General features: G+C 36.0%; 2 protein-coding genes across 2 annotated transcripts in view; one reads left to right on the plus strand and one right to left on the minus strand.

Annotated features, from left to right (window-relative positions):
- The window catches only part of LOC140783561 (callose synthase 3-like), a 29,219-nt gene extending 22,300 nt beyond the window's left edge, over positions 1-6,919 (minus strand). Inside the window, exons 1-13 of the mRNA XM_073130471.1 lie at positions 6,710-6,919; positions 6,377-6,600; positions 5,041-5,141; positions 3,642-3,766; positions 3,447-3,540; positions 3,239-3,349; positions 3,031-3,147; positions 2,812-2,904; positions 2,618-2,709; positions 2,242-2,368; positions 1,075-1,212; positions 911-987; positions 743-833 (exon numbers count right to left, since the gene is read on the minus strand). Of these exons, the coding sequence (XP_072986572.1) occupies positions 743-833; positions 911-987; positions 1,075-1,212; positions 2,242-2,368; positions 2,618-2,709; positions 2,812-2,904; positions 3,031-3,147; positions 3,239-3,349; positions 3,447-3,540; positions 3,642-3,766; positions 5,041-5,141; positions 6,377-6,566 (1,356 nt within the window). The 5' untranslated portion in view covers positions 6,567-6,600; positions 6,710-6,919. The remainder of the gene's footprint in view (positions 1-742; positions 834-910; positions 988-1,074; positions 1,213-2,241; positions 2,369-2,617; positions 2,710-2,811; positions 2,905-3,030; positions 3,148-3,238; positions 3,350-3,446; positions 3,541-3,641; positions 3,767-5,040; positions 5,142-6,376; positions 6,601-6,709) is intronic.
- A 2,769-nt stretch (positions 6,920-9,688) lies between these two features.
- LOC140784825 (uncharacterized) lies at positions 9,689-16,267 on the plus strand. Its single transcript, XM_073132407.1, has 6 exons — positions 9,689-11,342; positions 12,175-12,749; positions 13,312-13,456; positions 14,891-15,139; positions 15,450-15,759; positions 15,944-16,267. The coding sequence occupies exons 1-6, from the start codon at positions 9,804-9,806 to the stop codon at positions 16,051-16,053; spliced, it is 2,928 nt and encodes a 975-aa protein (XP_072988508.1). The 5' UTR covers positions 9,689-9,803; the 3' UTR covers positions 16,054-16,267.
- The last annotated feature ends 190 nt before the right edge of the window (positions 16,268-16,457 follow it).

The raw sequence follows: 16,457 nt of genomic DNA on the forward strand, positions 1-16,457 counted from the left end.
ACAGGCATTAGGTAGATAATTGCAATAGCTAAAGGTCAGATCTGAATTGACGCAAATGGAGCATGACATTACTTGTTGGGTGTGACAATTCACCAATTATTCTAAAAGCTTAAGCTGTTAGATAAAGATATTTTTTATATTTTATATTCGGACACTCTCACTCACCTGTTTAAGACATGTGATAAGTTTAAGAAATAGATTTGACTTAAATGGATGGACTGTTTTTGTAATTTTGAATTACCCTGTAGGATTCAACCCTAGGACTTATAACTCACCAACTTTTCTAGACGCTTAAGCTGTTAGAAAATAATAATTTTTATATTTTATATTCTAAAATGGTGAAAACCCAGATACACTATATTGGTCACTAGATATTTGTACTAAATATTATCATTGGATTCAACAAGAATAAAAATACCCGTTCCACCAATCTCTCTTTGATTTCATATTCCCGCTAGAATTGCTTTACCATACTTTTCAGCAATTAGCATTTAACAAGAGTAACTTCTGGTTTATAGTTTATACAATTCCAACGATTTTCAAACAGTACAAAAGTATTCTTTGAAAGAAATGTACTATAATTTTAGAAGGCGAGAAACCTCCACTCATCAAAGAGACAGACAAACCTATTCAGAGGTGATCAAAGTCATACACATAAATTTTCAATAGCAAATAAAAGCTCAACAAAACAAAAAAAGGGCAAAACTAACATCTATACCACAAAAGACACTAACTAACTTACTCCATTTTTCTCCTTTTGTGAATTTAATGGTTGACAAAAGAAATCGGCATCAGCTCGCATTGGCCAACCCAAATGGAAACAGTCAACCGACCTGCCCGGAAGATGAATAAGTGAAAACTAGCAAATAGTGAAAAGATTAAGAAGGATAAAGTCATCTCAATTTTGTACCAAAAATACTCATTAAGATCATCATAATTTCTCCACTGAGAATGCTTTGATTTTTCTCTTTTGCTCCTTTCAGCTTCCTAACAGTGACAGGTACATCAAAGTGATACAAGAATAATATTTAAATAATTCAGCTAAGAAAATTGAAATGATCGCATTGGCAGCACCTTCGCTATTGTATCATATATTGGAGTTACAACTTTCTTTAGAAAGGCTTCCTCATCACCACCATAGGCAGGCTTTATATATTCACCTGTCATGGGGCTAACATTCCCAGCTAGCATGCCATAGAGTTCAAATGCCATCTAGAAAAGGAAAATAAAATAAAATAAAATGGGTATTCATTGCCAATACACCATCAAAAAGAAACATAGATAGATGACAGACAGACAGACCTAAGCATGAACAACATACATATGAATCTACTGAAGTACCCATACATAACATCTACCTCGGAAAATTTCTGGTTCCTAATTTATTATAACTGAAGTACTCTAACTATTAAACATTAGGCACAAAACTAATTAAAGGGATACCACAATAGGAACACAAAAGCAAAAAAGTTTGCCATCGTGGGGCACCGTGATAGCAAGATACTAGTCACCACCAACTGTTGCAACAGCATGTTACACGCTATATAACTATCAAACTAGATAGTGCAGTTCAAGCACCAGATTCCAGAAGAAGCACACAATTCAAATACTTTAAACTAATGATCAATTTGCTCATAAAACTTAAACTTTTGATAACATTCTACTTTTTGCTTCACCACATCAGAAGCTACAGTCTACACATGCCATATGTTGCTCCTTGACCAGTGAAAAAACCTTTCAACATCAGAAAGCTTTTTCTTGAGAAAAACAAAACCTAAGGTGGACAAGCATTGATGCTTAAACTAGGGCATTTTATTGCACAAAACTCGTGTTAATGAAGGTTCTGGATAAGAATTTGAAGACAATATCTCTATACAAAAATTGAGAAGGCCACAACAATCCTCAAAAACATTGCTTTTGCATCAAGACTCATGATAAACCAATGGGAGACAGTTTCCAGCAACAACAATTTAAAGTTCTAAAATCCTGAGTGTTTCAGTTATTCAGTGTACATGAGAAAAAGGAAAGGCCAGTCAAAACTGAAAGTCTTTGCATCATGAGATGACAAATGTTTAATATTGATAAGTTATTCAAATAAATTAAACAGAGCATGTCATCTCAGCGAGTATTCTTTATGAACATAGTTTTGCTACTTAGACCAAGTGAAATCTGCACAAAATAGAAAGGGTATTAATTGGAAGGAGAGCATTAGTAACTAGTATCCACTAGTAAATGACATACATGATGATAAATGTAGCAAAGACATTCTGGCATGAATCGCAAGTTTGCAGCTTCGCCCCATATAAGAAGATACAAGCCCATATATAGCAGCTTACGTTGTTGCACCTCCTGCTGGATAGTTGGTAACCTGAAATTATTTGAGAAGCAAAAACTAAATATGCCAACTCGAGAATGAATGGTGATAAATTATTGGAATTTTCAGTTGCATATGGCATTAGAGAAAAGAACAATGGATATTTATGTAGATAGAGATGTATTAGTGTATATGCATATGTATGGATTGCACAAATGTGAAGATGCAACAAAAATTTATTGCTAACCAGAAAAAAGAACCACTGCAAGATGTAGTGATACAGGAAATTTCTAAGACACTCACCAGAGGCTACTTTTGCGATCTAGGTATCTGCACCATTTCTTGTAATTCTTAAATAACTTTTTCATCACATCATTTAGTGCATGTTCATCCAACTATAAACAATACACCGCAAGTATTAAGTCCAAAATCAAGGGGAATACAGAGCACATCATGAACTTCACATTATAGCTCAAAGAAGAGGAGAAAAAAAGAACCTTAGGTTGCTGGTCGGGCTTTGGAAATTGGCGTATGTGGACATTCGCAAGTAACAAAATCAAATGTTCCCTTTGATTAGACACATTATCCTTCTGCACATTTTAGAATGTCACAGACAATGTCGATATATATTGGAAGAGAAGGAATAAAACTGATCATACTATTACTAGATAAGCACACATACAAAGAAGAGGATATTTCAGTTAACTATCTTATACCTGAAAACCAAACATAGCTTGGAGCCAGTCAAGAAGGTCCTCATCAACCTTATGTGTGTGATTCTTAGGCCATGGTAGGCCCCTTGTATTACGAAGAGCACTAACAGAAGCTTGAATCTGAAACATTCCATAAAAATACCAGGATGGTTCTTAAGGAGGATCATGCCTAGTTTAAGGAATCAAATGAATAACAAGATCAGGAATAAACCTCTGGATACCGCATGATAGCCTGGTTTGCACTATCAGGATCAAGAGGGAGGATATTGTACGGCACATAAATCTTTGACTTTTCCTCAACCTTATTGTGTGCTTCCAATATCTAAGATAAAGTCAATTAGTGAAACAACCAATGCAATTTTAGAAAATAACATTTCCTCAAAACGCAAACAAGCACATAGAACATAATTGACATATACCTCAAGATCAACTTCAACAGATTGAGTGACATTGACTGCTTTTAAAACCTCAAACAGAACAGCAGCAGTTTGGTATGCTTTGGTAAGTTGTGCACTGGAAAGCAAAGAAATTATCTATCTAAAATAACAAAACATCCACAGTATTGTTGTTCAAAAAAAATTAACACAACCAACCTACAAAGTTATGGAGCTTACCGATCAGCTTTATCAGCAGCATTTTGGAGTGCCTGAATATACTTCTTATAGTACTGCTGATAGAAGCTCTGCATTTCTCGTGCATCACTCTTTTTAATCCTTCCCATCAAGGTGGGATCATTCTCCTAATACAGTAACTATAATGATTATGAAGACTCACATTTTATAAAAAGAACTTATGAGGCATCAGGTCTCCATGAAAAATTCTATTAATCAAATAATTGATATCATATATTCATTACAAAGAAAGAAGAGCCATTGGGTCTTCATGTCTCCCACTTCATATTTTAATTAGATAACTAACATATCTACCAACATATATAAATAAAGAATGCACAATCTTCCAAGCAAAAAGCACAATCAACAAAAGTCAGATGTAATGCATGCTGCTACATAGTGATACTTCAATTATAATAACTATTAAGTGAAAAGGACATGTTGACAGAAAACATCTATGTGACATCATCCTTTTGAAGCCTAAGAAGATCACTTGCATCCTTTACATGATGAATCATATAAATACTTGTCAATATTTAAAATTATATAAATTAGGACACAAGGAGTTTATTCACATCATTCACTGTTGCAGTTGTGTGGTCACATACATAGAGTTCAAATAGGCATTCACCATCACTATGTCCAGTTACCAATGTCTTTCTACTGCAATGAAAAAATACCAGTAAGGATAAATCTAGTTGGTTTGTGAGCTTGACAGATTACAATAGCTAACATTCATGTCCCGTAGCATAAATTTATGCTAGTTTCTCAGGTCCTTTAGTACTCGACCCAACAATTAAAAAAATGGTGGAAAACAAAAGCTTCTAGTGGTGGAATACTGGAATAAACTTAAATCTGCAGATAATTTGGAAAAGTGGGCAACATAAAACAGAATAAAAAATAATAGCTGGCATATAAAGGACTCTCTATATATAAGACAATTAGGAGAAATGTAATTACTGTGCTACTCCGAGCAGGTTCTCGAATAAATATTCTCGACTTAAGAAGCTGCTAAAGAATCTTCATTGTTGGTTTTTCATTAACAAAAAATCTTATGGGAAATATATACTAGAATTCAACATCAAATTCACACAATACTTTTCAAGTGAGTAAGAGATTTGATTATTTAATGCTAGACAGCTGTAAAAGGGTAAATTATATAGAAGGTTAAATATGTACATATAGTACTGAAATTTTATTAACATAGACACCAAAATTCTGAACAAAAAGGATCAAATTAAAACACAAGTAAAATTGTAAGCTATAAATGCAGGCAAATATTTCTCATTGACAGAAAACAAAACTAAATCATCTCCAAAACATCCAACTTTCATGTATAAAAATATCTTGTAATTGTGTCATATGCAGAGATAACATAACACAATAAGAGAGGAAAACGCACCGTTTCTAACCGTTGCAGAAGTGCTGTCTTGAATTGGCGAACACCACGCCCACTTGAATTTGGATCCAATCTATGAGCTTTTTCAAATGCATAGAATCGACCTATCCACTCACATTTAATACATTATAGCAATTGAAACTGATGTGCATACAGCATATATATTCAAGAATATCAAACAGGGAGAATAGCACACAACTTGTACCAACAAATAGTCAAAATCACCTAATTTCAATTATACTTACAAAAGAGCAACATAGAGAATGAAAGATGTATTGATGCTAATAAGGAGTTGGAGTAATTTCTAGATATAAAATTGATGAAATAATATTATATAGTAAATTATACAAAAATAAAGCAACATATTACAGAACGAGAACAAGTTGCAAAGAAGAACTTGGCACAATTATGTTCTGTACAATTTGACAAAATATCAGAGGATAAGTTAGGAAGAATGGCATACTGTGTTAGGAGAGAATTACAGCATAGAAAATGTGTCCGTATGACAGTAGCAGGAGATGACCAGGCAAACAATATAAATGTAGTTTATTAGTAGCAAGTTTGGCAGACTAATATCCTTTCAAGTGGCTGTCACATAGTGAGAAGAATCTAGAATTTTGTCTTGAATATGCATTATTCTCTAAGGATATAAGACCAGTCAACCTATATATGTTCAAAGCATTAAAATTTTATAAAAAGGTAAAATAAAAAAATATGCAAGATAAGTGAAGGTCCATCTTCATTTGTTGAAGCACAGATAGCTAAAAATTTCTGAAAATTATTAAATAGTTACCATTTCTCATTCTTCCGTTTCACTCTCAGCAAGCTGCTTTAGCACGAGATCAGGATGCTCCTAAGTCCTAACAACCAATGAATGGCAAATGCTTTTCATAATGCCCTGAATAGACTAAATGACTAAACTACTCAAGTTGAGGTATCTGGCCAGGAAGAAGAGTGGCCCTTGAGGAAGTGTAGCCACATCTAGTACTACCAAGTCGACAATTGCTACATCCTGAATATAAGCAGAGTTGCCAACTAAAGCAGAGGTAGCACTCGCTTGAAAAGATAGGAAAGAGTCAGCACAGATATCTAATAAAAGTGAATCAGGATACTAAATATTGGACAAATCACCAAACGGCCATGCCTAATATACACTAGAAACAAGAAAATGCATAATGCCATGAACAGATCTCGCATTATTCAATCACCCAGCCAATTAATTATTGTCAGGCTAAAATAAGTAGGATTTTCGAATGTCCAAAATATTCTCATGTAAAATCTAATGTACAGTCTACAAGAACCAGAATACAAAGTCGAGCAACCCGGTTAAAGAGCTTACATAGATAAGCGACCCTAAGATTAATGGATTCCACCTCATTGGCCACACGAAGGATGGGAGCGATCTCGACCAGCGACGACGGTACGATCTCACTGTCAAAGGTCGTCTCTCCCAAGTTCCCCGCCGTCTGGGTCCGAAGCATCCGCCTCTGAGGAGGCTGCGCTGCCCCTCCTCGGGACGACGACGACATCGAAGCTTCTAGCTCCTACGCGAAAGAACCGTTCCTTTCGACGAGAAATCATCGTGAGACCAACGCAACGTCAGGGAGAACCCTTAATGAAAGGACCTAGAGCTTGTAAACGAGATCGGGATAAAGAAAACATAAGAGGTTACCTTCTGCTTCTTGAGCGAGATGAGGTTAGATCTAAGAGGCCGGCATGGAAGGAGGATCAAAGGAGAGAGGAGGAGAGCGGAGCAGGGCATGCGAAACCCTAGTTCGGGTTGAAGGAGTACAATGGAGGGTGGTGTGGGATGAGAGATAAAAAAGAAGTCTGTGCTGCTACTTTAAGCAAAAGCTTTGGAGGAGTCTGGAGAAGAGAAAACAGATGACTGGGCAGACATGAAAAATAGTAGTTAAGAGTAGGATCTTTTGGCCTCTTTGGGTAGTGGAGTTTAAAGCTTTATAAAAAGGATCGGCATTTTAGTTTATTACAAAAAATGCCACGGGTATTTGAATTTTGGGTCCGGTAACCGGCGCCGACACGTAAAAACGCGACGAGTAACACGATGCCTTCGCGACGCTCCAATGAAATTATTATTAACCTAGATATAAAAGTCTGGCTCAAATTAACCAAAGGATGGATTTATATGCACTCACTTCATGCAATAGATTTTAAGTCCATATAGAAAGGCTACTTAGATTATAATCTTACCAGTGTCGGTGAAAAGATAGGTTGCCAAGGTAATGATGGTCTCTGCCAATCCTCCAAAATGATACCTTAATAATAGTCTACCCAAATGCAGTAGGACAGAAAAACATGATGTTGATCTCAATCTCCATCGTCGTTTGGAAATCAATAGTCGAAGAGTTGATTTGGACATGCTAACGAAAAAGATAGTTATCTATCAAAGTCATGCAACGTCTTATATTTAATTGTTATATTGGAAAAATCACTATCGCAGTCGTCTTCGTAGGGGAGCTCTTGTCTTTACTGGAAGCGATAAAACAGCTTTAGAGTATCCTGATTCAAAAGGTAAACCCAACAAAGTGACGGACTTCCTCTCCGATTCTGGGAGAGGGGGACACAAAGATCAGGAGAGCAATGCGGATATTTCGACGAAGTATAGGGCCATTTATTGGAACAATTTAAAGCGTGGGACCTCGTGCATGGGGTACGGTGTAGCTTTTGATGCGGTTCCCACGCCATAAGCGAACCAAAAACAGTGGTCGCATCTCCGAGCACCAACTTATGACGTGGCATTTTTTTTTTTAATTTATATAAATTATAATTTATATTTTAACTAACTAACATTGACTAAGTTACTAAAATAGTTCTACTATTATCTCTCATTTATTGTTGTCATCGCACCAACCATCTTCCTCCTCTTTCTCCTTATTTTCTTTTTTTTTTTTACTCTTCTTCGATTTTAGAAGAAAAAAATAACAGAATAAAACATAAGTAAATTTAAATATTAATAAATTATTTTATATATTATAATAAAATATTAATTTTTTTAATACCAGACGACTCGTACGGTGTTAATTAATTATGCGTATTAAAAGCAAACTCTTTTATTAATTACCCATCATTTTATGCAATCAGGAAATAATGCTTACATTCGGTCAATCTCTCAAATGATACCGTTGCGATCAGGAATAAAACTATACTTTTATCCTTGTTGTCTGTCTCTCTTCTTCTTAGCATTGCGAATAGGTAGTTAACTCAACCAACATGCAAAACAAAATTAAATAAAAGCCAACTGGGATCTTCCCGGCAACTAACTGCTCGTAACTACTGCTGTCCCACAATGCTTTCATATTAAACCTTCTAATTTATGTTCTAGCTTAGGATCATATACTAGAAAGTGTAGAAGATTCGCTGTAATTATTGCAATGGATCCTTATTCGCAAGCCCTGGAGTGATCAAAATATGCTGGTGGTAAGTATAAATTACTAGGTGCTTCCTTGATTTATTAGTTCACTGGTATCGTACTAATTAAAGAGCTTTCTAATAGGGGAGAAAGATGGAGAATAATAAGATGCCATTAAAAGAGCCTTTAAATCTCTGTGTTCTTGTCGTACTAGGTCATTAGGTGGCAGGTATTGGATTCCTAATTTCCTATGGGTTTAAGTAAATCTAACACCATCCACCAAATCACCCTTCTTAATCACCACGTCAATCTCGAGTGCTCAAGCCCACATTTTATTGGAATGTTTACATAATTTTTATAATTGCCACCAAAATTATTGTATTGTTTCAAAAATGTCATTTGAAATAGTTCGATTCAAATACAACTTAAATTAAAAAACTATGCTGTCTTTATATAAATTAATTTAAATAGTTTAAAAACTATGTAATATTTTATCCTACAGTACAATATAAAACATTTTTTTATGTGATATCAATATTGTTGATAATTCTTTATATATTATGAAGTAAAAAAATATTTTACTCTTTACATTTTTTAAATAACTTTAGTGAAAATTAGTTAGGAATATTTTCTTAAAAACTAACAATAATGATAATTTTGAAAGCGTAGGCTTTTGTGATAATTAGGATATTTTAAATAATAGCAATTATGATAAATTTTAATAATATTTTCAAAAACACACAATGGGATTTTTATGATTCAAATAATATCTTATTGTTTTTTTTTCTAAAAACACTCTTATCTCTTACCAAAAATATTTAAAAAAGCTCTTGACTTAACTTAAACTCATATTAGCTTAAGATAATAAAAATATATTAATTTAAATATTTTAAGGGCTATCGTCGATAGTCTTAAATAAGACCAAGAAAGTAACTTCAGAATTTAAAAAACAATAATTTAAGTACAAAATGTTTCTGTTTATTAGGCCAATACGAGTTTAAGTTAGCTCAGAGTATTTTTTAAATATCTTTGGTAAAAGGTAGGAGCTTTTTAAAAAACGATAAGGTAGGGGTAGAACTATAAAGAGCTTGAATGTAGGGGCTTGTTTGAAAAGTTTCCCATGTTCAAAAGTTTCAGTGGCAATTATGTAAACAAAACCCTTTTATATTTCGCGGTTCTTGAGTCCTTCCCGCGTATAAATTAGCCCGGCCGGCGAGAGAGCTAGAGTTCCGTCTTCTTCCTCCACTTGTCTCTCTCCCCCTCCCCTCTCTTTCTCGTCGTCTTCTTTGTCTTCATCCTTTTTGCCAATGGCCTCTCGGTATCCCGTATCTCCCGGCGCGTTCTCCTTTCCCTCGCAAACCCTAAAATTTGTCCCGTCTCTCTACTGCTGTGAGCCATGGCTTCGCTGGAGGAGCTTCTCGCCGACGAAGGGTTCAAGAAGGGGAGCCAGAAGCAGCGTCCAAGGGAGTCGGCGGCGGCATCGAGAGCTGTAAGTATGCCCCTTCGTTCTGATCGCGAACAGAACCATTTGCTTCCTACCATGAAGTCTAGGTTCCAGAGGGCGAGGGCTGGGTCTGATGTACTTTCTCGTGGATCGCGATCCAATTGGTCAGATAAGGGAAGGGGTAGGGGTGCGAGTAAGGAGGAATCGCTAGAGATGGAAGGTTTTGAAACGAGTGGGTCGAATTGTTCTCTGGAAGATGGGGGATTCGGTGGGAGGTTGTGGAACCCTCGTTCTAATAGCGTTGATGAGTCGAGGATGCGTGGAGGTCGTGAAATTAAAGAAACCAAGGGAATGATAGGTAGATACAAGATAATTTACAATAACGATATGAATGATAATCAGGAGCTTCAAAGAGGAAATATCAGAAAGTTTCAGATGCAACCGAGCTTTAATGATGGCATCCAGTGTAGAAGGGATGATGCAACTGAAAGTTTTAGTTCTGAGTTGAAGCTTGATGAAGTTGCAATCCATGCTGTTGTTTCAATATCGACAAGTTATGTCAGACAATTCTTTAAAGATGAAAACTTTCGTGCATCTATTGGACATAGCTGTGCTACTTGCCTAGGTATTGACGGAGCTACTGAGAAAAATAAAGAGAATGATACACTGGTTGCCAATTTTAAAGAAGCAATACAAATTGTTGAAAATGTGGTTAAACAAGGTCTGGATTCAAAAGGATTGAAGAAAGCTTCTTTAAAATTGACATTAATCACAGGGTTGAATTCAAAGGATATGCATGATGGACTCACTTCTGGAATTCCCAATTCATACCTGGCAGCATGTTCCCACCTCTACCTTAGTATAATATATAAGCATCAGAAGAAAGACAAAATTTCAGCTAGACATATTTTTCAGGTTTTCTCTAGTTCACCATCTCAGGCACGAAGTAATCTACTGCCAGGCTTGTGGGACCGTCTATTCCTCCCAAATTTATCTCATTTAAGGTCGTGGTATGACCAGGAAGTGCAGTTTATAGCACAAATATCCACTACAGAGAGGAAAATGAAGCTCCTAGACAAAATGTACAATGATGCACTGGATAAGGGTACTCATAATTTTGCAGCTTATTATAAAGAATGGCTCATGGAGGAGACTAAAGCTCCTGCGCTTCCGTTTATTCATCCCCCTTCTTCTGCATCTTATCAGGGCATTTCACGAGATTCCTTTAAATCAATTAAATCAATTGGTTCAGATGTAGTTTGTCATTCCACCAGTTCTATTTCCTCCCAACTACTGGTCGGTAAAAGATTGTATCAGTCGATTTTCAGTCAATCAGGAAAAATGGATGTAGTTGATGAAATGGAAGGTAGAAAGGAGGAGGAGGAGGAATCCAGGAATTACTCTCCCAAGTCCAGAATTCAGAAACATATAGCAGAACATTCACAAGAATATCATAGTCCTTTCTCGCAGGAACTAAATTCATCTGCTTATGTACGTGTTTTCTTTAAATTATATATATATACATTCTTTCCAACTTAGTTGTATGATTGTATCTTATTTCTAGACTATTTCATATATTGAGATACATGGATCTTCTTTCTCTCCAACTTCATTGCTTTTTATTACCCATAGTCTTTCAGAAAATTGTAAGTTTGGAGAACATAAGAATTATAACAGATCTCATGGAACTGTTGTTTTTAGAAGTGATCCAACTGTAGGACTAGACTTTGTCTGCTTTTACTTTGCTGGTTGGATTTCTAGTACCCAAATTCTTATATCCACCTTTTCTGCTAAGTAGAGGTCATTCATTGGAAGGAATTCAGTATAGTTGGAAGTTAAAATAATTGAACTGCTGAATATATGTTGAAAAACTTATGCTCATGTTCTCTATCAAGTTAGATTATTAAAAATTAATATTAGCCAAATATTGTATGTTATGTTACTTCCTCTCCTCTTTCTAAATAGTAAATAGAGTAATCATCTTTTGACTTAAGTATTCATCTCATTTGCAGAGGCATGAAATGACAATAAAGGGATCATAATTCATAATTACTCAATTTCTTAACATGATATTTTTCTCTTCATTTGTTATGAAGGCAAAAGAAAATGAGCTTACCCTTAAAAAGTTAGCAAAAGCAGTATTCAAAGTTTCGAACCACAGGTGACCTTTTAATTTTTTTAACAATAATGATTCTGATGATAGGTACCATGAGAATTTTCCAACATAGTGTAGCAAATGATGGAAATGTTTTCAGATTTTAAAATCAGTTATTATACTGTAAACTTGCTGATTCTGGCCAGTGAAACCTTCATTCTATTGCAGCTTAGCAGCATAGAGTACCTGGAACCTGTGACACTAGAGACTGGGCATACCTTTGAGCGAGTGGCTATAAAAGAATGGTTTGATCAAAGCAATAAAACATGTCCTGTTAGTGGACCCGATCAGGAGTGTTTAATTGTATCGGATAGTAATTTTGTGGTGAAGCATTTGATTGATAGCTGGAAGTCAGAACATTGTAAAAATCTGTCACTTTTTACCCCTCGAGTAGCTAGGAGCATGATAAAGCAAGACCGTAAATCTAAAGATGAGTCAGCATTATCTGTAACGAAGAACCTTCTTATGGGTTTTATAATGGAAGAACAGTTAAAAAATGCAAGACACCTGGTTGCTCTTGGTGGATTAGATTTCCTTTTATGTCGCTTTGAATTAGGAAACTTGGAGGAAAAAGTGCACATAGTTGAACTTATGTTGTGCTGCATCAGAGCAGATGGCTGTTACAGGAACTACTTGGCAGCAAAACTAAATAGCTCGTGTATCCTTGAGCTTCTTCACAGTAAGCAAGTTGGTGCAAGAGCCAACACAGTGTTACTGCTGATAGAATTACTTTGTCTAAAGAGGTTAGTTCTTTTTTCCTTTTTTAATGCCTCAATGTCTTCCCCGGTTCATATATAAGACTGTTATTCCTTTCATTTTCTTGCAGCATTAATGATAATTAATTAATTATTCTCCTAGTGTTATAGGTTTTTGTTCTCCTAATCCAATAGTTTATATTGAATTACTCACCAGCCTATGAAATAGTTTGCATCTGTAACTTTCTTGAGGAATATGTATCTGAAAATCCTTTACAATCTCCTTGTGGGTGTTCTATTATCTCCAAATATGTATTCGAGGAAGAATTTGCCTAATAAACTCCAATGTAGGTTCTGTCTATTATTGATCTCTTAACTTTCAAACTGATAAATTATTTAAGTGCTTTTGTCCTGTTGCTTTAAATAAATGGATTGCTCAAAGATACTCTCATCTTGACGATGTCATTTCCTTTTGGAAGTGTTTTATTGGTCAAGATCAATTGTCTTATTTCAGTCTGGTTATGAAGTCAGGAGCATTAATTTTTCAAGTTGCAATATAGCATTTTATTGTAACCTCCTTATATTTTTCTTCTTGTTTTCTATGCTGCAGAAGGACAACACTCTCATTGTTCTTGAAAGGTTTCCACACGGAGGCAATCACGAGCACAATGCATGTCCTGCTCGTGTATCTTCAAAGCTCAGGAATAGAAGAAAGAGCCTTGGCTGCCATTCTCCTTTTACACTTTGATCTGATGGTATGCTTCAAAATTTGTCTCTTCTACCGTATTTCATTTCTCCTGACCTGCATCTAATTATTTATTTCAGAATAGCAAGTCCTTTGCAGAAGGGTATCTTTCTGATATTATTTAATTAAATCTCTTATTCTTTCCTTTAATTTTGCACCGGTTATTATCTCCAGGCTGCTTTTAATGTTGGCTAATTTAGTTGCTTATCTGAAAAGTGGTAAGTTCATTTTGGAGTTATAGCTCACGGTATCAAACAAACTACAATTACCAACAAGTCCAATTCGCTTTTGAGTAGGTTGATAGGATCTACTAAAGAAGTGGTGACATTTTTTATTTCATTATTCTATGTTTTCTTTAAATCCTGTCTCGAGACACCTGCTTGGGAATTAGAATCCATATATCCTATTTCTTGCAGCAGCCACAATTGTTCTGATCATAGTTCTTAGTTTCGGTTGATATCCGATCCGTTTTGGACGGGATCGGCCGTATCGACGGATCCTGCCTGAAATTGGCGGGAACAACGGTATTGGACCCCACCCCTCCACATGCCTCTCTTCTCTCTCTCTCTCTCTCTCTCTCTCTCTCTCTCTTTCTCTCTTTCTCTTTCTCCTTTTCTTTTCTTTCTCACTTTCACCGGCGACCAAATAGATCTCCGACGACATTCTCTAACGAAGATCCAACAACCTCGACCTCCGGCGACCTCGGATGAGTTTTTTATTATTTTTTTCAGTTTATAATTCCTTTTATTCTCTCTCTTTCTCTTCCTGCACCAAGTAGATTCGATGATCTTTACTGTTGCTGTTGCGGTGAAGCAGCAGCACCAGTTGCAGAGAGCATGAGAGAGGAGGGAGAAGTAAAGAAAAAATGAGAACTTTGTCTATATGAGTCATTTTTAAGTAAGTTTTAAATTTCAGAGGGAAAAGGAAAAGAGAGAGCTCGATATTCATTAAAATTTTGAATTTTAAGTAAGTTAATATATTTTTTAAGTTTTTAGGCTTTATATGTGAGTATTTTTTATTTTCTTACTTTCCTCTCATTTTTTTTATTTTTTTTTTATTTTTCTGTATTTTTAAATAATATTTAAAATTTTACATAATTAAAAAATAATTCAATTCGATGCGAGCAATCGATACATATTATTTTTTTGGATGGTCGATATCGATCCCGATACATCTTGGTTCTGATAAGTAAAGTATGTCAGAGGGATTTTAATGGCTATCGATGCTCATTCTAGTCTCCATGTGGGCTTCGGGGATCAAACATTCCTTATTCGTATCCACTTCCCTCTATTGCAGTGCCCCTGAGCAACAAGCCCCACGGTTATTAGACATCACTTTGCCTTCAAAATACTAATAAAAGCTTGTCTTGTGTAGAAAATAGTTTGGCACTTTATCATTCTGAGATCTTTACTAGTTATTCTGACTTCTGATTCATTTGTGGCAGGTAGAGCCCTCCAAGTGTAGCATATACAGAGAGGAAGCCATCAGCAGCATTGTTCTAGCTCTTAATTTCTGCTTATCTGACAAGAACATCGTACCTAATTCTAGGAAAGCTCTCCTAATGTTGGGGGGTCACTTTTCTTTTTCTGGGGATCTGCTAATCGAGATATGGATGTTGCAACAAGCAGGATACTTTGGTGGTTGTGCTATTGCATCCACTGATGATGATGACAAGAGTGATGAAAATGCACAGGTATACTCCATTTCTACCTGTTGCTCATTTTACTCTTCTTATCCCTACTTCCAGCTTTTATTCCCTCTGATTAGAAATTGCCAAGATTAGGTAGCTTCGGAGATACTCATCAGGTGATCTTTGAAGTGTTTTTCCTCATACTGATATGTGATGGTAACAACTATAACATCATGAAGGAACTTGGTTTGCATGCATCGTTCCATCCTGCGTGTCTTAGACTTTGTCTATTTAAGAAATTTATTGGCAACCTCTCCTTGATCATCATTCTTTGAGGTTGAAACTTTTTGTTTTGCAAATTGGCTGGTACTAGGACAAAGAAACAACAGAACAGAAAAACTGGTTAATGGCTGTGACTTTAGCGCTTCTTGGTAATGGAAGGAGATCATTCCTTGAGGCTCTATGCAAGTGCTTAGATTCTTGTAACGCGGAGCTAGTAAGGTCATGCCTGACAACAGTTGCATGGCTAAGCCATTCACTTGTATCACTTTCTACTGCTGAAATTCAGCTGACAGCATTCTCAGCTCTCATTCCTCGACTGAGGAGAAGTTTAGAGAACAATGAGCAGATTCAGGACAGAGTACTAGCTTCGGCATCTTTGCTGAACTTTAGCAAGATCCCAGGTAAGCAAGTTTGGTATTTTCAGATCTCTTCAAAAATAAGCAGTATAGGTCCTCCCTTATCTATGTACTATTTTCCTAACCTATGGCATCTAAAAAGAGAACTCTTATTGATCTAAGGTGTCATGCCATCAGATACTTTGATTCTAAAAAACTGAGATTTTGCCTTTCCTCCTTATGACTGCAGAATGCAGGGTCCTACTCATGTCGTTTGCAGACGAGATAGGTGATCTTCTGAAAGAGCTTTTCGAAGTAACTTGGACAGCAAAGCAGCTTTATGCTACAATTGATGGATAATATCCAAAGTCTAGATGTGACAAAACCACTGGCTGATTACTGCGGATGGAAGGCGTCGAAAGTTTTGCCTAAGATAGTCATCCTAAATGGAGCCCTATTAAGACATTCAAATTCATGCTTTCTAGAGTATGGATCAACATATATAAGGCATTTGAAATCAATTTTGGCTGCAAAAAAATGACAAATGATTGGTCTTTGATGCAGGCTACCATAATTCAATAGGGAAAACAAAAACTAAGAGAACAATGTATGGATTATATATATATAAGTGGGGCACATCGACAACTAAGCCAACGACCAAAGAAAAGAGCAGGAAAAAACACCACCAGCCATAATGGTGCGGCGGGCCATCTGCAGCAGGCCGGCAGCTAACCTGCTCTCATCTGCTTTAGTTTTGGCAGTAG

The sequence above is a fragment of the Typha latifolia genome, chromosome 3 (assembly GCF_019914945.1).
Source record: "Typha latifolia isolate L0001 chromosome 3, TyphaL0001v2, whole genome shotgun sequence".
Taxonomy (NCBI): Eukaryota; Viridiplantae; Streptophyta; class Magnoliopsida; order Poales; family Typhaceae; genus Typha; species Typha latifolia.

Excerpts from the sequence above, each read along its gene's own strand:
- LOC140784825 (XM_073132407.1), top strand. The coding sequence starts at position 9,804 with ATGGCTTCGCTGGAGGAGCTTCTCGCCGACGAAGGGTTCAAGAAGGGG. Across the intron at positions 11,343-12,174 it reads AACTAAATTCATCTGCTTAT|CTTAGCAGCATAGAGTACCT; the intron begins GTACGTGTTTTC and ends ATTCTATTGCAG. Across the intron at positions 13,457-14,890 it reads TTTTACACTTTGATCTGATG|GTAGAGCCCTCCAAGTGTAG; the intron begins GTATGCTTCAAA and ends CATTTGTGGCAG.